The sequence below is a fragment of the Xenia sp. Carnegie-2017 genome, unplaced genomic scaffold, assembly GCF_021976095.1.
Source record: "Xenia sp. Carnegie-2017 unplaced genomic scaffold, XeniaSp_v1 HiC_scaffold_20, whole genome shotgun sequence".
NCBI lineage: Eukaryota > Metazoa > Cnidaria > Anthozoa > Malacalcyonacea > Xeniidae > Xenia > Xenia sp. Carnegie-2017.
Window position 1 is genome coordinate 14,460,668 of NW_025813483.1, and position 20,539 is coordinate 14,481,206.

The window sequence follows — 20,539 nt, forward strand, 5'->3', positions numbered from 1 at the left end:
AAAAGAACTGGATTTAAAACGAAAGCATCTGTTCGATCAATTGGTGATTGCCAGTTGCGGGTGAATGGTAGGAGCGGTATGCACTCGCTGATCGGTATGAACTTGCCGCATTTCTAAATCACCTTGTAGAAAAAAATTTGTTGGGTATGAAGCTAGAAAGCACTGAATTTCTGCATGGGAAAAAATTCATTGGCGCTTTCAATATTACTCGAAAACTGACGATAACTTTGGCCACGAACCGATCCACTTTACATCTTTACACTGCATGCTATCAATGCAGAGTTACAACAACGTCTACCAAAAAAGCAATTTGTCAGTGAATATACCGCACCATATTTAAGCATTTGAAAGGCATGCTGTTTATGTTGAAGTTATCATATTGACCAGTTCTTGTAAAACACCGTCATGACTATTCTAAGTGTTTTCAAAGAACAGATAATTCGCTCCACATGGACAGTATTTAGAGAAGAATATGAATATAATATTTGAACATCAAGAAGCCATGGCCGAGTACAGGGGATAAAGACTACCGTAAAATATGCTGTCAAAAAAGAAGAAATGTAATCGTTTGTGTACTTCACCCATATGTATCCAAATATTCATGGCATTCCTGTGGCAAAATGGTCAACGTTTATTTGACGAATGGCTTTGAAATAAAGTCGAAAATTTACAGTTTCTATCTGCGTCTTGTTTTGAGTGATATATATTGTATTCTCAACACGCATTGTACAGCTGCTGAAACAAATCTGTACCGGATAACCTTGGTGAAATATTGCACAGAGAAAAAAATTATGCAGACATACTTTCTTCGACGTCTCACGAGAGAATATATCCCATGACTAGAAATCAGGGACGGTCTAGGGTAAGTCGAGTAACTCACAGGACTTACGTTCAAATTCCAAACGTTTGTGCAAGAATATTTCGTTGTTTTTGTACTGTAAAATTAAGCGTTTTGGACCGTGGTCCATTACGGATAATAATGGCCGGCAAAAATGCTTCGGAGCTTCTGAGCCAATCAAAGCGCACAATTTTGCCGAAAGTGACGCTTACCATGTAAGAAAGAATAATTACTGTAAACTGTTAAATACTAAAATTCGCAGATTCGGGTGATCTATTCTGGCATTTTGATTGGTCAGGACTCAGGACTTACATCGGGCCTGGGTGGTCGGACTACTTCATAGGCTTTGACTTATGCTTCCCTGTGATTGGTTAGACTTACTTGACTTTTAAAGTGTGGTAAGGTGGAAAGTCTCATGAAACACGTGTAACACGACAAATTCATGTTAAACGGGAGACCCATTTAGACTGCGCATAAGAATGTAAACGTTCGGAATGCGATGAAAAACGATAGTATGGAGAATGTAACGATTCTTCATTCATTTCTGATCAAGCAATATGCTGATACTTGCTCAGAAAGCCAAGGTTTATATCATGGCTTCTCGAAGGCAACGAGAATAAACGGATCATGTCAGCCGAAATATGACAGCTAAAAGTGATATACTTGCCTGTTTTTGTTATAATTCACGGTTTTGAGGTACGAATTATATTATTTTACTTACAATTTCCATACGAAGCATTGCTTTTGCCACATTTCTTGCGATTAGTTTACGTTGTTATATGTACGTAAATGTCGAGCATGCTGTTGTTGATGCTCCCCCCATGGGCACAAGATAGTTTTTTGAAGTTTGTATTATCGCAATGTTTCATAAAACTACGAAATTCATATGTGCCATAGCTCTAGCCCCCAACGTGCATAAGTTTTGTTTCGCATTAAGGTTTTAGGTTGTTGAAGTGATAGAAATGTGCTCATATTAATCATACATATTATGAAACATAAAGAGTATTTAAATTACAATTCTTAGAAAGTCGCTTCTCGAATATAAAAATTATTCCGAAATATAAATATATTACTTCTTATGCAGAGCTGGTACTTATGTTTATAGATCTGATCTTACATGAAACTGTGTATACCGACCTATTTCATTGTTCCTGGTAAGTTATGATAGTTTCATCCATGTTTTGAGGCAGCTAACTTCTATTGAAATAGTTTTGAATTCAGGCTATTATTCTGAACATCCTGTATTTTTAAGTGTTGCTCATCAGCACGGTGAATAGTTTTAAACTGACTTTAGGCATCTTTTGCCTCTCTTTGCATCACATGAGAGTATAGATTCTTGATTATTGACTGGGAAAGATTTGGTTAAAATGAAGCAATTTTAAATTGCTTGGAGAAGAACTAGTGTATCTGTATTATAGCTCTTTCTGCAGTTATTGGAAGAAATATTGCTGCCAGTTCGTCAGATTGTGGAGAAATCTGTAATAACTTCACTGGCTCATTTACAAACAAATTTGAATAAGCCAACAGTTGATCTTCATATTTTGCTTTGAAATCTACGAAGGGACTTGTGAAATCAGGGCAAAGCTTCTTTAGTTTATTTTAGAGTACATGAGTCATAGTAAAGAATAACTTTAGGTAAATCCCACTCATTAGTTTCTAAAAAAGCAAAGTTTATTATCTTTATCAAAACCTGAAGGAGTTTGTATAATTTCCATTTTTTTTTTGTAAAAGAAGAAAAACCATTTACTAAAGTCTCAAATGAGATATTTTCTTTAAAGAACAGACAGTTAAGTGTGTGCCTGATGCTTCTCTTGCATCCATTTCTAAATCTGCTTATGCAACATCTATTGAGTCTCTTAGAAGTTCTGAAGGGGTTTCAACCACAGTTAATATTCAAGTTATTCTTTACATTTTAGGTATACTACCAATCAACTTATGTGAATGTATGAGATCAATTTCATTGCTGAGGAATCTTAAAACACCAAAAGAACAACACTATTGTAGAAGAAGGTTTAAGTGGCTTAGCTTTTTTGTGAATTCATTCAGAAATTATTCCTGACATAGAACGAGTTATTGATGAGTTTGCTGAAGGTAATATCTGTTTAAAATTTGCTTTATGTTTTATTGATACGTTACTTTAAAAATATCAGACAACGCAACTGGCTACTGTAATGCTTTATTGTTTAAAAAATGTCAGACAGTGCTTAATAACATTAAATAACATTATTGCTTTACACTACAAACACTGAAGAGCCCTGACATTTGCGAGTTTGGAAAAAAACTAAAAAACAACAACTTTGTTTATTTTGTAAACCTGTAAAAATTGGCTTCGAAGGTGTTCCAAAATGCTGGAAATTGCAGTTTTTACAGCGTCTGCCTTTTTATGACAAGTCAATTCACGCATTGCCATGTGGTAAATATTTAAATATTTTCACCACAAGACTATAATTCACACATTTTAAAAATTTTCACACAAAATATATATATCGCACATTTTTCATATTTTCACAAAAAGATTATAATTCATGCGTTTTTCACATTTTACGCAAGAAATATAATTTTCACAATTTTTCAATTTTTCACGGAGTTGCGACTTTTGGTGATAATATGAAAAAATGTGAAATTTATATTTTTTGCGTGAAATGTGTAAAAAATGCATGAATTATAATCTTTTAGTGAGAATCTGAAGAATTGTGTAAATTATATTTTTTGCGTGAAAATGTGTGAAAATACGTGAATTATAGTCTGTCTCGACATCTCATGATGCCATCTTCCCTATAAGTGAAATATTAATAAAACCTTGTATCATTTATTTCACTTATACTGAAGATGGCATTATGAGATGTTGAAACATGTCTTTTCTAAAAAAACTTGTCGTTTATATTAAATGCGCATAGTGCTTCTACGAAATTATACTGCATAAAAATGTGAAAAAATTGCGTGAATTATAGTCTGCATGAAAGCATGAAAACATGCATAAATTATTATTTTTGCATGAAAATGTGTTAAAATGTATGTATTATAGTCTTTGGGTGAAAATGTGTGATCAATTACAGTGTAATCGTGTAATCAATTGATGCGTAATGAATCACACATTGTTTCATAATTCCGTGGAGATTGGTTGCTATCCAAGAATACGGCTGCGCCTTCGGACTTTTACTAAACCTCCCTCAGTTTTGCAGAACGTTTAATCGCTAATATGCCCGAAAGCATGCATTTTCTTATAATAATCATGTAATCATGTCAAAAGGTCGTTGTTTCATGTAATCATGTAAAAGGTCCATTTCATAAGACGCTAGGTACATAGGGTAACGATATAGTGTAATTAATAAAATCTTCAGTACACTTTTTTAAATTTCAATATTTCGGAGTGGAGGTGTTATCATCGTTCCTACTGTCAACTACTGGCAGTAACCATAGACAATTAACAATGTAATTTTAGCATTAGAAAACGATACAAAAGACGGTTAAACAAAATTTATTTGAAAATCTATTAGAGTAAGTGCAATGCTGTGTAATGGCATTTGATCAGCTTTCGACTGACTTCATATCCAAAAACCATTTAAACTGCTAAAAATCCACAGAAATGAACTTATCGTCGAAGAAACTTATAAACATTACCTTCATGCACACATGAAACATTATTAGCTGTGCATATCCAAAGGAAACGTGACTCCATTTTAAACATTTCGTGCATAATAACTATCCATGAATACCGTTTCAGGAATAATTTCAGATAAAGATCATCAATATAAATAGCACAGCCTCCATGATTGTATGCTGAATTGCATTAGACATATAGACTTATCAAAAACTTAAAACAAACATTTTTTCTAACTATGATTTCAAAAACTTCGACCGTGCATAATCATAAAGTTAATTTACTTATACTGTAGCGGTTACCCGCATGGGCTTACACCTGATTTCAACTAATTTTTCTTAAACCAAAGGCAACAGAAATTCCAACGAAAAAAATTTATTTGCCGCAACCTAACACCATGTATACACACACAAAAACCATTAGTTTAAGTGAAATCCTTTCTCTTTGGTAGCAGCCAATAGTTTATCGCGCAGGATTTCTTCAGAAGAGTACTCCGGTAATTTGAGATAATGTACACATGTGTTCACAGAGGGATAAGATCCATCGCCTTCTTTGTCTTTCCGCACAACTGTTAGATGAGGATGAAGATTAGCTAGACCACCAGGGGGGAGCGATGAACAACCAGTCGTAAACTGAAGGAATGCCTGTAAAGAAAGATCATACAGGTTAAGATTATTTTAAATTTGGAACCTATATCGCACCAACATAAAGCAATATTAAACTCTTATTCAACCGTCATACAGCAATAACTGTCCCCCAACGATATATATTGATATGAAACTCCATCCCCCTTTAACATATATCAATATGAAACTCCATCCCCCTGTAACATATATCAATATGAAACTCCATCCCCCTGTAACATATATCAATATGAAACTCCATCCCCTGTAACATATATCAATATGAAACTCCATCCCCTGTAACATATATCAATATGAAACTCCATCCCCTGTAACATATATCAATATGAAACTCCATCCCCTGTAACATATATCAATATGAAACTCCATCCCCCTGTAACATATATCAATATGAAACTCCATCCCCTGTAACATATATCAATATGAAACTCCATCCCCTGTAACATATATCAATATGAAACTCCATCCCCTGTAACATATATCAATATGAAACTCCATCCCCTGTAACATATATCAATATGAAACTCCATCCTCCTGTAACATATATCAATATGAAACTCCATCCCCTGTAACATATATCAATATGAAACTCCATCCCCTGTAACATATATCAATATGAAACTCCATCCCCCTGTAACATATATCAATATGAAACTCCATCCCCTGTAACATATATCAATATGAAACTCCATCCCCCTGTAACATATATCAATATGAACTCCATCCCCCTGTAACATATATCAATATGAAACTCCATCCCCCTGTAACATATATCAATATGAAACTCCATCCCCCTGTAACATATATCAATATGAAACTCCATCCTCCTGTAACATATATCAATATGAAACTCCAATCTTCCTCCTCTCGATCCGACATTTCGCAGTATGAAACTTCTATGCCTTTAAGATCGTCATATAGTTATATGAACCCCCACTGACGTTTTTCAAACATGAAACCACCATTCATTGACATATGGCGACGAAAAATGTTTAGTTACCTTTCTTTCTTCACCAGTCATATTGGTAAGTACGTTGACAAATCTTTGATAAACAGGACTTTCTCGTGTGAAACCATATTTTGGTTCGGTAAAGTTGAGAAGATCTTCCCTCGTCCATTGAGGCATTTGTTCACCACTAATCATCAACTGTAGTTCGGAAGGTGAAAATGGTTGTAGCTTTTCCATTGGGAAAACTTTGTTAAAACCGTCTGGAGGACAAAGAAAAATATTGTTAATTCAAGCAGTTCGGGAAAGGTAATTTGACACATGGAATTATCTGATTCAGCAACTAGAAAGTCAAGAATAGATAGTGCAAAGTTTTAAAAAAACACTGCCTTTTAAATCTTAATTTAAATCAACCATAAAATGTTTCATTTATTCATCCTATTTCTCCATTAACTCTCGTTTAATTTTGTTCTTGTATCATGAGGCGAACATCCATTTACTTCATGACAAACAAAAACATTTTTAATAAACCTGGTTAAAGTTTTTGCAAGTGGATAATCCAGATCAGTAAACAAACGAGAGAGAAGCTCATCTAAAAGAAAACTTCAGTTCTTTTCTTCAAAAGTTGATCTTCAAAAGTTCAAAAAACCAATCGCTTAAGAGGTCGAAACCTTCACCAAAAGTCTCTCACAGAACTTTACCATTTACCAATCTGGTCAATAACTTTAAGGAATAATTATACACTTACCTTTAAAGGCGTCCATTTGCTTCTTAATTCCAGAATACAAACAAAAGTCCGTCATCAATTGCACGTATTCTTCAACATTGGCTAAAGATAGGGACTCATCCTCACCCCCAGGCTTCAACTCCATTGCGCTGTGTTTGTAAACACGTGACGTTGGTAGATACTGAAACGTCAATCTACAGAAGAAAGATATATCTATTTGATGTCATGTATTTTTGTATTCTATAAACACAACCTTACTGCTACAAAAACATATTTATACTTGAAATCTGGCTAGTAAATATTTCTCTCGTTCTGTCCTCTTACCCCAGATCTTCAATGTAACACGTGACTCCAGTGGTTGTTGTGAATTTAAGAGAATGTAAAGATTCTTTTTTCTCTTCTTTAGTCAGTGAACTATCGTTTAGTATGTCACATTTCTTTCTAGCCAGTTCTCTTAGTTGACGAATAAAGGACCCATGATGAGGATTGGTTAACAAAAGATCGTTTTCATCAAGTAAACCGCTGAACCAGATAACTTTCCGGGCAGGCTCGCAATCCGTTTCGTTCTCAGTCTCTTTAGATTGCTCCTTTTGTTGATCTTCCTCAATCAGACAAACTTTAGACAGTTTATTCAGTTTATTTATATCGTTTTCGTCGTCTTCTACCTATAATGCACAAAATATACGGGTTAAAAAGAGAAAGCAAAGATTGTTCGTTACAAGTGTTCACAGCTCACACGTCATACCTTCTTGTATCCATCCAGTTCATTAGTAGTAAGATCTCTCAGTGATTGCCGTTCATCTTCATAACTACATGTATCATCAAGTCCTTCCGCTGCAAGTGAGATCTTACTCGGGTGGCCGTGTGTTGTAGGGAGAGTGGGAACCATACTGTTATCGCCTCCTCCATTGCACAGTAGTTTCAAGAAAGATCTTGATAGGGGTATATCAACTAGACGATTATCCTGGAGAGACTTTGCCATAAATATTCCCAGGAATGTAAACAATTTACAAACACGCTCTATATCATCACTTTCCTGAGGTAAAGGTGCAGGAAACAGCCCCCCAGGTCTTTGAATGTAATACCCCGGAGCTCGTAGGCCATGACCAATGTCGACCTAAGTAAAACACGTCCTGTCATTTGATAGATACTAAAGAATACTTCAGGATACTAAAAAGATTCAGATATATATGTCATAAGACCTGTTGTTGATTATGACTGTGGATATCGTCATCACATAGAAATATTCCCAGGCTCTTTTCTTGCAAAGCGGCTGCCACAAGAGAATAAAACTCGAGTGTTGGACCAAGACCAGTGCCTTCTTCCCCTTCAAACTCAAACTGTAAGAATAGCACAAAACGTCAGATCACACTTCCTGTCGTATAGACAACACGATAATTGGGAAAGGGGAGGCAATATTCCGTTACTGCAGATTATAAAGACTGGCTTCATCACTTAAGAGTGCGTTATGTAGCACAATAGATTATAGCTTACTTCAAGTATGGACTTCCTCTCACAATGAAAGCTGAGCACCCTGATTGCAGATTGCAGAAGCTGAAATGAAGATGTCAAACTTCATGAATTTGTTAAAATTATGAAACAATGAAAAGAGGCCATCGCCATATTGTTGTTCATCACTCTAAGTTGAACAATGCTCTCACTTTTTCATCTCGTGAAATTCGGATTCTCTCGTGTTTTAAACGACCAATAGAAAACTCGTGTTGATCATCTCGACGGGAGCTCGGTGTTCTCGACCGTTCTACAGCTGCATCGCGATAGGTTTGCAACCAAATGATCGTCCTGCATGAGAAATATGGGAGAAAATGTTGCCATAGAAACATTTCGTGTGTTTCTTCTTTGCGATTCAGTATAAATCATCTCACCTTGCACACCCAAACGCAGTGCTATTGAAATACATTTGTCGGGTATCAAATGGAAACAACATGGGATAAGAACTCATTACCCTCTCACACCAACGAGGTAGGGAACCACTACTTGATATCAATGGATCCTAGACAAAAAACCCAATATATCCATGAAAAGCCACTCAAGTTGAGAATGAATTTTTCGGTGACAACAATAGGGACAACCTTGATTTGTTGCGCGAGTTTTAGAGTTATTTTCTTGCTGTTGAACTCGCCAGATGAAATAATGAAGCCGTAATTTTCATCAACTAAATGAAGAAACGAGACAGTGATATTTAGCATACGGGACAAACCAAGATGATATGACGTCATGATATGCCCATAATCATAAAATTTACTCTTTCCTTTCACGACGTCTTAGACGGCATATCGTGTAAGCTTGATTCTTTATCAGTGATAAAAGGTATTGCAATAACTACAACTACAGTTTCAACTACATATCACCTACCATCTTCTCCAAATTCCTCCATTGAGGTAGTTGATATAGAGTAGAGAAGACGAATCAGTTTCAATATATCTTCAATGGAATCTAAGTTATTGTCATTGATGAAGACGGCTCTTTGAATGGAGTTGGTTCTTTTCAACAATGACGACCGATCAATTTTTGATGTTCCCTCCTCACCACCAGGTGTAGGTGATGTTCCCTCTTGGCCACCAGGTGTAGATGATGTTCCCTCCTCCCCACCAGGCGTAGGTGATGTTCCCTCTTCGCCACCAGGTGTAGGTGATGTTACCTCCGCCCCACCAGGTGTAGGTGATGTTACCTCCGCCCCACCAGGTGTAGGTGATGTTACCTCCTCCCCACCAGGTGTAGGTGATTTTACCTCCTCCCCACCAGGTGTAGGTGATGTCCCCTCCAAGACGTCAGTTTCTAATTGACTTTCCACCTCTTCAAGACTCAATGGCTACACAAACATAACGAGATCATTTGAAAATGCTTTCATATCACGTTAATGCAAAATTAGTGGCATAGCCAGTCAACAAGTTTTGTCGTGTTATGTAAATGTTTTTATGTTTACAGTAAAAACAATAATTTACATAGTACGACTAAAGTTAGATGCTAGCCTCACAACTGGGAGCAATAAAACCCGTGTTCGCTTCCTTACAATTTCATTCGTTTTTCCTTGTTCACCAGAAGATTTGCGTGAGTTACCGAGACTCTTGTAGATGAGACTAAAAATTCAATAATTAATTTAGATTTTGTTTTTCATACGCGTTGCTGTTATTATAACGAACTTACGTGTATGTTGGCTCCCAGATACGACGAAGACGTTCGGCCTTCATCTTTCCTGACAATAACGCAAGTTTATGAATGTAAGAGAATATGGTCGCTTTTGGATCCTCCAGAGGGATGCTAACCTCTTGAGCCTGTAAAAGAGTAAAAATATTTATTCGCAATGTTCGTCGACATAAAGATAACTGAGCTAAATACATCAACGCACGCCTGGAGTGCTCGGAGATTTCAAGACCAATTCAATCTCGGGAGTGGAATAGATCTCGCTGTCACGTGAAGTTGATGATGAGTCTCGTTCAGCTAAATCAAGTAACAACAAAATTTAGTAAATACGTTTTTCTGAGGCAATGAAATAACAGCAACAGTACGAAACTTGGCTTCGGTACTTCAAACGAAGACGACAGTTTCAGTCTACTTCTATATGTCTAGTATGTGCGCTACAAACTACAAGTATTTGTGCCAGACAAAAAAGTTGCTCAGGCTACAAAAAATCGAAAACCTAAATGCAGAAAACAACAAGCAATCGATAAACAGGAAGTTGAACTTGTGCAAAATGGTCATGTGACTTGATGTAGCAATTGGTACATGTTCGAATATCGTGAAGATTTCGGTAAACAATACCGTCTGCAGACCTACAAGTCAGCGGACATAGAAGGGCCAACAACCAAAATAAGCGCTTACATTCAAGCGGAACTTCAACATCCTGTATCTGTTGCACATTGCTACGACCTGGACGAGGGTCAAACGCTGGAATCAAGGCGGTAAACTGTCGTTTCAAACAGAAATCATCGTCCCATGAACGTCGACTGCGCATGCTCAAATTGTGCAGTTCATTCTCCTCCATCTACACAAAAATGCTTCAATTATTCCCTATAGGTATATGTGTTAAAATATCACAACAATACATTCTACCACGGTCATAATACAATATATCTTGTAATCCTAGCATGTACATGACTTATCTTGGACTATTCAGTGTTATAGTACCTCTCCAAATTCATCTTCATTTTCCTCATTATCTTCATCATCGTCGTCATCTTCTTCCTCTTCTTCATCTTGATCAGGAATATCATCAGGCTCATCTTCCAAGTCAGCAAGAAGTGTGCAGTCCATAGGAATATTTTCTACTTCGCTATCTGATGTTGGATTACTACTTGCTGTGCTTGCTGTACTACCAACACTCATGACTTTACCACTAGCACTGGAAATGATATAAAGTCTTTGAAAGCATCGATACTCAGTTGTTATACAGTAAACATATTTATATGAATAATTGACTTGACCAAATCAAGGTATGTTACTTGATTACTATACTGTAAATAAATTTATATACATAATTACCTTGGCGTAACTCTATAGATCATTCCAGAAGTTCTACTTTCTTGTGACGTTACAGAGCTAACATCTTCATCTAACGTGATTCCCTTAACTTCTATCTGAACCTCTTCCCCTTTTGTCGCTGGAGTTTCCTCTTCAGTCGCATTTTCAGACTGATTTACCGAGTTTTGGCCATCTTTTACAATCTCCAACAATCCCACAGGCTCATCAACCGCCGCTGTCTGCTTTCGATCATCCTCAGCAGTATTTGTAGTCTGGCTAGAGGAGGACACACTTGTATCCATTGTTGCACCCAGGTTGTCCTCAAAGGTACCTGAAGGTGTTGCAATACTCTGATCTGTATTTAAACCATTAGGAGAAGCGGATTTCACGTCTTTCCGTTCATTCTTATCTTCAGATTCTTCAGAAGTTGTTTCCAACTGTTTACTGCTAACAACCGAAGTTTCCCCTGTAGTACCATTCTCATCATCAGCTGTTTTGCATTCTACTTCTTCGTTCTTTCTTTGTTCAACAGCTGCAGCAGAGACCTTCTCCAGATTCTTGACGTTACTCGAGAGAGTTCCAGCTGATACCCCGCACGACTCAACTTTGATGGATACACCAGACGACGAGGTTCCTTCCCTTCCCCTGCCAGATCCTTTTAATCGATGTTTAACCGCGTGGGAATATGAACTACTCGCCTCTCCTACTAACTCCTTCATACCAGCGCGCATGCTCATTGCAGCACTACGTAATGCAGCTGGTAGACCCTCGGCCCATGCCACCTCGACCCAGTCTAAACAAGCCAATAGCGTAATAATGACAAGTGGCATTTTTCTATGTTTAATTTCGGCACAAATATTCAATACTCACCACCAGACAATTCCTTTGCTAAGGCAGCTTCAACACTTGGTTCAAGAAGATCACCTTCCTTTAAAACTCCACCAAAACCACGACCTGTCTTACCAGTAAAATGTTTTAATAACGTTTTCATTCTTCGTTGCCGTTTGACTACGGACTCATGCTCGCGCACAGGTCGCCCTGAAAACACAAAATAATCAAGGATAGTAAATGCATGTTTTTCGATGGATTAGTAAATCTATGGCTGTTAGTACATCTGTGGCTGTTGAAGAATTGACAAATCTATGGCTGTTTCAACGATAAGATGATCTATGGCTGTTTCAAGGATAAGATGATCTGTGTCTGTTTCAAGGATAAGATGATCTATGGTTGTTTCAAGGATAAGATGATCTATGGCTGTTTCAAGGATAAGATGATGTATGGCTGTTTCAAGGATAAGATGATCTATGGCTGTTTCAAGGATAAGATGATGTATGGCTGTTTCAAGGATAAGATGATCTATGGCTGTTTCAAGGATAAGATGATCTGTGGCTGTTTCAAGGATAAGATGATCTATGATTGTTTAAAGGATAAGATTATCTATGGCTGTTTCAAGGATAAGATGATCTATGGCCATTTAAAGATTAATAAATAACGACATTAATTTCCTGTTATTTACATACCGAGAGATTCTTCAACGGCACTGACTATTGTACCGTAGAGTTCGAAACCAGACAGTGAAAGATAATGCGTTTGATTGCTGGCGTTCTTGCCATTTTGATGTATACGTATGTAACGCCATCCTTCACTATCCTCGGGTACCACATCAAGTTTCCATGTTGCTGTTGATCTGGAAAATTTTACAACAAGGTTATCAAAGGTATTAATAGAATATATAACATGGCAATCAAAGGTATTTATAGAATATATAACATGGCAATCAAAGGTATTTATAGAATATATAGCATGGCAATCAAAGGTATTTAACCGTAAGACGTACCCTGGTTCACTAAGTGAAGCATCATTTGTATGAGTTTTTACTATTATCCATGTTTTATTATCTTTAGAAACCTCCAAAAACCAATTACGTAACGCTGATCTGTTGAAAAAAACATAAAACGAGTAAAGAAAGAAGATTATAAAGAACGATGATTGAAGGATAAAAGGGTACTAAATGGGAACATATTGGTTCACCTTCCGTATCCTCTAGCATGACGTAATGTATAAGAGCTCGGAATGACAAACACACCAAGATCGATAACAAACCAAGCATTTCTATAGGAGACAAAAAACTGTAACAAACCGTGCATCATTATTAATGAGGCAGATTAAAAATAAATTATGCCAAGTCATACATACTTATCATCATTTGTATGACAATTCAGAGCTGCACTATCTCTGCTCACTATATCTTCAAGCTTCCCATAAGGCAGCGCTCTGCCTTCCGATGACGTAACAACAACTAACCCAACCGAAGCTGGATTCACCCAATCCGATGTGGTTCTAATGAGATTTGAGATTAGGATATTAAAGGAATTGTCTGGACAATTAGCATGTTTCCTGTAGTTTCCGTGATTACCATACCTTGCGTTTGTTCCTATCCAATATAAAATACCATTATCATCAAAGTCTGAAGAATGCGTGAACACATTAGTCGAATTATTAATTTTCTTTATGAACGTAAACGTATTTCGATCGAAGTCGAACCATTGCTTGGCCACCTAAACGATAAAAATACACTGGTTTGTGCCAAAATTATACAGGCGAAATTCCAAAAGACAATTTAAGGTCAAATCTTGACCTTAGCTAATTTCAAAAAGTTCTGAAGCATCAAAAACGAAGGTGCAAGTATGCAATGAGAATTGAATATTTTATTTTAGGCTCTTCAAACTCAAGTTAAGGTGCTATGAACAACTCGTCAGTGTACATATCAACTGTTTTAGCACAATGCTAAAAACTAGTGACGCCTTAATTCTGAGAAAACTGAACCACCAATGAGAAATTGCTTTGGTAGACTAAACACTGTACACTCCGGGTAGACCAAAATATAATATGCAAAATAAACAACTTTACTAAACCAACTTCTTTTTTAACCGAGTAGTTTGGTATTAGGAGTTTGAGAACAACTCCTGTCTTACCATTGTACCAAGATAGTTTTTCAAAGCTTCAATTGTCGTAAGGGGTTCAATCTTTAGATTCCTGCCAGTTCTGTCAATGAGACTATTTTCTCCCGATGAGCGTTCGAGACGAATACGAAGGCGACGAGTGAGTATCTGCAATCCGTTCGCCATATTTTCAAATGAATACACAGGCAGGCGTTCAGACATCTCCAACACTGCAATGAGTTTACGAATCAGGGACACAGCCGGAGAAGCGGCTTCAAAACTATGAACAAAACCAATTCGTGAGTTGAGTCTTGTCAGTATCACATCAGCATCTTATATTGGTACCTTAGAGGAATATTTTAAGGCAAGGCTTACCTGTCAAGATGTTCCGCAAATGATTTCACGGACTCGCCAAAAGCTTTCTTAAAAAGTTCAATTCTTTGATGAGCTTTCTCCGCCATTATCTGTTTCGTTTTTTCATCGTCCGTATTCCTTGTCCGCTAAACATGAGAAAAATTTCACGAATTAATATCTAAAAACAACTGCTTGGATACAGACGTAGTCTTGTGAAACAACTACATAGATGATTCATTTTTATAAAGAATCTGGAATTAGAAAATACTGCACGATGGTGGTTAAAAACCGTATTTTAATAACGTATAACTTCAAGTTCATACTTTATGAGAAAAGATAATTTATCAATAAGAAATAAATACTGTTTAATTTTATGCTTTCTTTTATAATATTATTAAAATGAAAAATTCTTAGTGAGCATTTACTGATTAGAAATTTATAGATTATGTGAACATCATCGTTATAAATAAATTTCCCAAACAAACCTGACTCAAGCAGTGTAGCAAAGCGCGTACAATACCACTGGTCTGTAGTTCGTACGAAGAAACTGTATTATCTTCTTTCAATAACTCCAAGAATGACTGTAATACTTTGATCATATCTTTCTCCCAACCACCATCGCCATTCATCTGAAAAGATGATTGGGAGAAATAAGTATATTGTGCAAAATTTCAAGGGGCGAAATCATGAATATTGAATGCAGACTCACATCTAAATTCTTTTCATGTACGGCACAACAAGAGTAAATGTTTCGAACAATATCTTGAAGTTTAATGACAACTTCACGGGGACTTGATAAAGCAGCTTCGAAATACTTTTCTTGAATCTCCTTCGCTGTTGCCTTGACTTTCATTTTGAGAACTTCGGCTTTCGATACAAACTTCTTTCCGCGTTTCCCAGCCCAACCAGAGGCAAATTCTTCGCCAAGGGATGTCTCTGCCGTGAACATGTGACGAGTACCTCGATTTGACTCGAAAACAAAACCAGGAAGATCCTCGCAAAGAATTGTCGTTTGCTGACCATCGGAATTGTAAATATGAAGTTCGTTCTTCTTTTGACAAGCAAAGGACCAGTTTCCAACAAGTAAATTCACTGGATTAGGATTTGATAAAATCGGTTGACTTGTTACGTCTGACTTAACTTGATTTCTTGCGCGTTGAAGCTTCTCCAGGAATTCTCCTCGACTTTCTAATGTAAAATCAAAAGTAAAAATTTAGATCGCAGAAGTTCATAAACATATTACAGAGAAATAAAGCTAAGGATATGATTAGTTAGTGGGTTTCTATACTGAAAAGACGATAGTAAAACATATTGCAGAGAAAGAACGGAAGGATGGAAAAGCAACAAAATCGTGAGAGTGAAAGAAATGCGAAAGATATTTGACGTTTTCCAACTTTAACAAAAAATCTTTTTATGTTGTTTCTTATTGCTTTTATAACTGGTGTACTGTTCGAGCTAAATCTTCATCCAAATTTTAGCCCATTTCCGGGATAATTCATTCTCAGTAAAATCTTAAAGCATAGCCAATTTATGTGACGTCATCTCGTGCGTTAGACCAATGAAATTACTTGAGTTCTGAATGATATTACCGGACGAATCAGATCCTCCCTCAGGACTACCACTGGAATACATCGTCGCTAGTTTATTGTTAAGAATAAACCGAAACCATCCATTGCTTCCATTTGATAATTCAAGAGCACACGAGTCGTTCCAAAGATAAAGACAATCACGACTACGAATAATACACCAGTCTCTCCAATGATACGGTTCTCCTTGAATGATCTCAGTTGCATCTTCTTGAACAGTCTTTTTAATGAGAATTGAATGCAAGATATAGATATGGACTACGCTAACTGGAAAGGATGTTTAATAAGAACTAGAAATCGCTAAAATGGACTTTCAACATTCAACATTCTCTTCACCTTATCTTCCTGAGATGCGGCTGGTGTAACGCCTGTTTCAACACCAGACTCCCGCTCATCTTCGCCCTCTTCTTCAAGAAGAGGACCGACAATCTCCGAAACTTTACTAATGACGCCGAGACGAGCAAAATGTTCAATAAAAGGATCGTTGGCTTTCTCCAGTAAATCTTGAATGATTTTCAAAGCTGCTAGGTGACCATCATCATCGTCCTAATACGATACGGGATAAATTATTACATAGAAATAATAGATAGTCATAGCTTGGTCACTTAAAACAATCATTAATGTTACATAAAGTATTTCCCACGAGCAACAGCAGTTAAAGCATTAACATCAAAATGAGGTTATTAATCAATGATATCATGATGGACTAGTACCTCATTCTCAAACACTGCTGCAGTCATTTCAACAAGACCTGATGCAAAACCTGGGATTTTAGCAAGTTGTTGAAGATTTTCACCAGTACTGTAGAACACCATCTTCCTACTTAAACTAAGTATTGCTTTCTTCACGGAGATCACCATCGATGTCTGATAGGCCTTCATAAACAGCGGGAGGAGGTGAACAATGTAGGATGATGCAGTCTCTGGGTCAGCAGTATCTCCACAATCATCATCCTCGTCACTTTTCCCCGCGTTTTTCACTTTGCCATCACTTGTCCCTTTACCTCCGCCAGCGGCATTAGCGCTGTTATTAAATGGCGTCATCCAGTCGCCTAAAAAAACGAGTAGGGAGAGGCATCCTTTTAGTACATAGTCAAAACATCCAGAAGATTAACACACACACCTTTCCTTGGTACAATAATGAACTATTTTTGTCTCTACCACATATGTAATAAAAGTATTTGAAAATCATGGTCATATCAACATCTGTCATCAACGGTTGTAACTTATTTCTTCAAATTAATATATACAGCAGTCTTTGATCCCCAGTGATGGTCAGCTATTTTATTCATAACCAATGTTCAATTAATGCTAAGCTTTTTTTTATCTTAGCTATTATTGGCAAAACTTTTGACATGCTTAATCCTTTATAAATATATACAAACTGAGAACCATAATTACGTTTCATTATGTCATGTTTAGAAAAAGCATCTAAACAGAATTTAAATGCTGCTTCATCTTTAGCATTAAACAAAAACTAAAAATCCAAATATGTTGAGATTAAAGAAAAGTAGTTCTATAATCTTACTTGGTGATTGCAATATTTCCAACACTTCCCTATGTCCTTCATCATGTCTTTCTCTTGCTTTATCTGCAGGTGTTTTACCATCCTCGTCATGGAGTTCTGGATCTGCACCATGGCGAAGTAACATCTAAATATGCAGGTTGTTATGGTAACAAAGACACCCACCATTATGAAGAAACAAATTTGCAATTATTTTACAAGTAAAACACTACATACTTTAGCAATAAGAGGTCGTCCAAAGCATGCAGCATAATGAAGAGAAGACGAGCGATGACCACGGTTCACATCTGCACCTTTCTCACATAAATATTCCACCTTAAAGAGTAAACAATGTTACAACAAATAATTATGATTTTCAAAAATTTAAAATGATAACAACAATACCATTTCTAAAGTGCCAAAAGCAGAAGCCCAGTTAAGTAATGTCTGTCCAACATCATCCATAAAGTTCACTTCAAATCCTCCTAAAACAATCATGAAATATGATGAGCATCTCTAAATCATAATATTTAAATATACCATATCCCCCACAGTCATCCTGAATCCTACCTTCTTCTACTGCTTCCACAAATGCTGCCGTATCTTTGCTACGAATGCAATCAATCAGCTGACGATGTGATTTGTCAGCATTTGGCTCTAGTTTCTTAAATCCAGGTATTCCAGCTGGTGTTGACAACAAGCCAGACTTTGGGAGTGCTTTTCGCCCCTCAAATAGCAACACCAAGAGAAGATTAACAAGCCTCAGTGTATCCAAAATACAGCGTTCATCCCCTTGCAAAGCTTTGTCAATGGCCTCTGGAAGTTTGGAATGCAGCAAAAGGTTTGTGATGACAGGAGAACCACGGCATAAAGTTGATAACAAACTGACAACAGTTGTTACTGGAGGACTGACATTCTTTGAGTCTGGTGTACCACTAGTTATATTTGGTCGTTCACTTCCCGAAGCTCCCGCCTTGGCTAGTCTTCCCAAAAGATCTTCAATCAAGCCGTGTTTTGCCAAAGGAGCTGGATCCATTCCTTGACGGGTAAAGCGATCTGCAACTGATGCAAAACATTTAAGGGCACTGTCTGAAACCTACAAAAATTGAAATAGGAAATATTAGTCACAGATCCATAATAATTTTTTGGGGGGAGGGGTGTTATACTTTGAATTGGATTTCAATGGCTACCAAGTGGGTGCAGCCATGTTATGTATTAGTTGTTTTTTAAATTCTACCACTTTAATTAAGATTATTGGAAGTTATTTTTTTGACAGTGTACTCTAGCAAACACAAATCACAATTGCTTTTGTTTTATTGCTTGGTATATAATATTTGGAAGAAAGATTGACACTTTTTTGCACCCAAAACTAGTAGGGACTAACCACATCACCCACATCAAATCCATCCCTGGGAAATACAAAATATACTCCCACTTCTATTACATTGGAAACTTACAAAAGCATCCTCATATTTAAGCAACATTGAAAGAGAGTGAACGCATGTCTCGAGTTGAGTATCCTGTGGTTCCATTCTGCTACATAGTCTTGAAACAACAGACATTGAGGAATGTAAGGTATCTTTATGAACATGATTACCAAACTCTTTGATGAATGTCAAGATACAATGAAGACCACCAGCATCAAATATTGCACTGGTTTCACGAGTGCACATCAACTCAAGAACCTTGAAACAATAACGAATAATCAACAAAAAGAGACATCACACAGGAATAAAACAGTTTATGGTTAGAACCTTGACACATTGTTCTGCTAGATCTTTGCTTGTACGAGACTCTAAATCCACGGCTACCAATCGATTGCACAGCATTTTCACTGCACCATCAACAGACACAATTCTTCGTGTACATTCAGCAGAAACATCAAGATAATATGTTATTGCTCTTGCTGTTACTTCAAGTACATTCTCAGGAGCACTTTCATCAAGAAATACTCGACATAATGCAGGCAGAAAAACTCTCGGTGGGCAACTGACACAAAATGAAAATAAAATTTCGTTTATGAATAATGACAACTTTTATATACATTGAATGACAATAACACAACGATGAAAAAATATGTAAAAAGATATCGTCAGCATTTATCAGAAATTTATAGACAAATCTCACTATGCTCACCTTTCAAAACATCTGTCAACATTATCAGACATCAACAACAACATACAAAGTTGTTCCAAAGCAATTAATTGCATATCTCGTTCTTCGCCATGGCCTGAGCTTAGCCATTCTAACAAAGTGTCAGGGTCAACATCGACCATATTTCAATCGGAAAAAGCACTCTCGCTTTAACTTGTAACAGCTCTTTTAACTTTGATTAGAGTTTTACTTCGCTTTACAAAAAAAATCTGTTGTCTTAGTTCTTAATTCGAGCGATCATCCCCGTTTCCGTCATCATCATCATTCCCGTGGTTTTGCTCAGTTAAAGGAAAGCTGTTTTGTCGAGATGAAGGAAGGAAGTCGCCAAATGCAATTTATAGAATAAAATTCCCAACTTTTGAAAGTTTCTTCAATTATCGATGATTATTACTAATAATACGACTTTAAGTTTTGTTGGATTCACGGGGAATACCGTCAATTGTCTTGGAGAGAAAAAATAATAAGTACAATTGTACAAAGAATATCAAATTGGTGGTCTTTTCTTTATATTTGTTTCAATTTATTCCCATCCTTCATAAGGTTACGTTCAGGTTCGTGCAAACATTGAATGGCTTTAATCTTTCATGTTTTTAATGAGCTGCACCTTTCTGAACAATAAAATACTATGCAAATTTAGTCTTTAGAACATTTTTGTTTTTTAGATGAATAATTGAAATATTTCATGACAAAGCAATAGTGTTTCATTGCGTTTTAACATAACATAATATGTGTTCGTAACTCAATCGGAAAGCCCTCGTTTCATTA

The 20,539-nt window shown here is 36.6% G+C and overlaps 1 protein-coding gene and 1 long non-coding RNA gene across 4 annotated transcripts; one reads left to right on the plus strand and one right to left on the minus strand.

The window, feature by feature from the left end:
• Positions 1-1,256: 1,256 nt before the first annotated feature.
• Positions 1,257-3,133, plus strand: LOC124443321. Its single transcript, XR_006947626.1, has 3 exons — positions 1,257-1,534; positions 1,944-1,992; positions 2,755-3,133. It is a non-coding gene; the product is annotated as an uncharacterized LOC124443321 (long non-coding RNA).
• Positions 3,134-4,798: 1,665 nt separating this feature from the next.
• Positions 4,799-20,528, minus strand: LOC124441101 (E3 ubiquitin-protein ligase HECTD1-like). 3 transcript variants are annotated; one of them, XM_046991533.1, is made up of 38 exons: positions 20,060-20,528; positions 19,757-19,997; positions 19,375-19,609; positions 19,078-19,305; positions 18,191-18,716; positions 18,026-18,105; positions 17,858-17,956; positions 17,645-17,768; positions 16,831-17,168; positions 16,454-16,663; positions 16,121-16,337; positions 15,241-15,719; positions 15,017-15,160; positions 14,553-14,677; positions 14,211-14,457; positions 13,657-13,793; positions 13,432-13,575; positions 13,267-13,347; positions 13,073-13,171; positions 12,756-12,922; positions 12,106-12,273; positions 11,257-12,028; positions 10,903-11,116; positions 10,597-10,759; positions 10,124-10,215; positions 9,922-10,049; positions 9,788-9,854; positions 9,130-9,586; positions 8,847-8,929; positions 8,640-8,767; positions 8,418-8,556; positions 8,251-8,310; positions 7,959-8,096; positions 7,502-7,873; positions 7,081-7,421; positions 6,778-6,950; positions 6,084-6,292; positions 4,799-5,083 (listed from the first exon to the last, which is right to left on the minus strand). In XM_046991533.1, exons 2-38 carry the CDS (start codon positions 19,894-19,896, stop codon positions 4,859-4,861), a joined length of 7,749 nt encoding a protein of 2,582 aa, XP_046847489.1. In that variant the 5' UTR covers positions 19,897-19,997; positions 20,060-20,528; the 3' UTR covers positions 4,799-4,858. The 3 variants fall into 3 exon arrangements, with proteins under 3 accessions (XP_046847489.1, XP_046847490.1, XP_046847488.1); XM_046991534.1 differs by having other exon boundaries at positions 9,130-9,588; positions 9,796-9,854; positions 19,757-20,528; XM_046991532.1 differs by having other exon boundaries at positions 19,757-20,528.
• Positions 20,529-20,539: the final 11 nt, after the last annotated feature.

Coding starts and splice junctions, on each gene's coding strand:
- LOC124441101 (XM_046991533.1), bottom strand. CDS start 19,896: ATGGTCGATGTTGACCCTGACACTTTGTTAGAATGGCTAAGCTCAGGC. Junction 10,050..10,123: donor AATCTCCGAGCACTCCAGGC/GTGCGTTGATGT, acceptor ACTCTTTTACAG/GCTCAAGAGGTTAGCATCCC. Junction 8,768..8,846: donor AACTCGCGCAACAAATCAAG/GTTGTCCCTATT, acceptor TTTTTTGTCTAG/GATCCATTGATATCAAGTAG.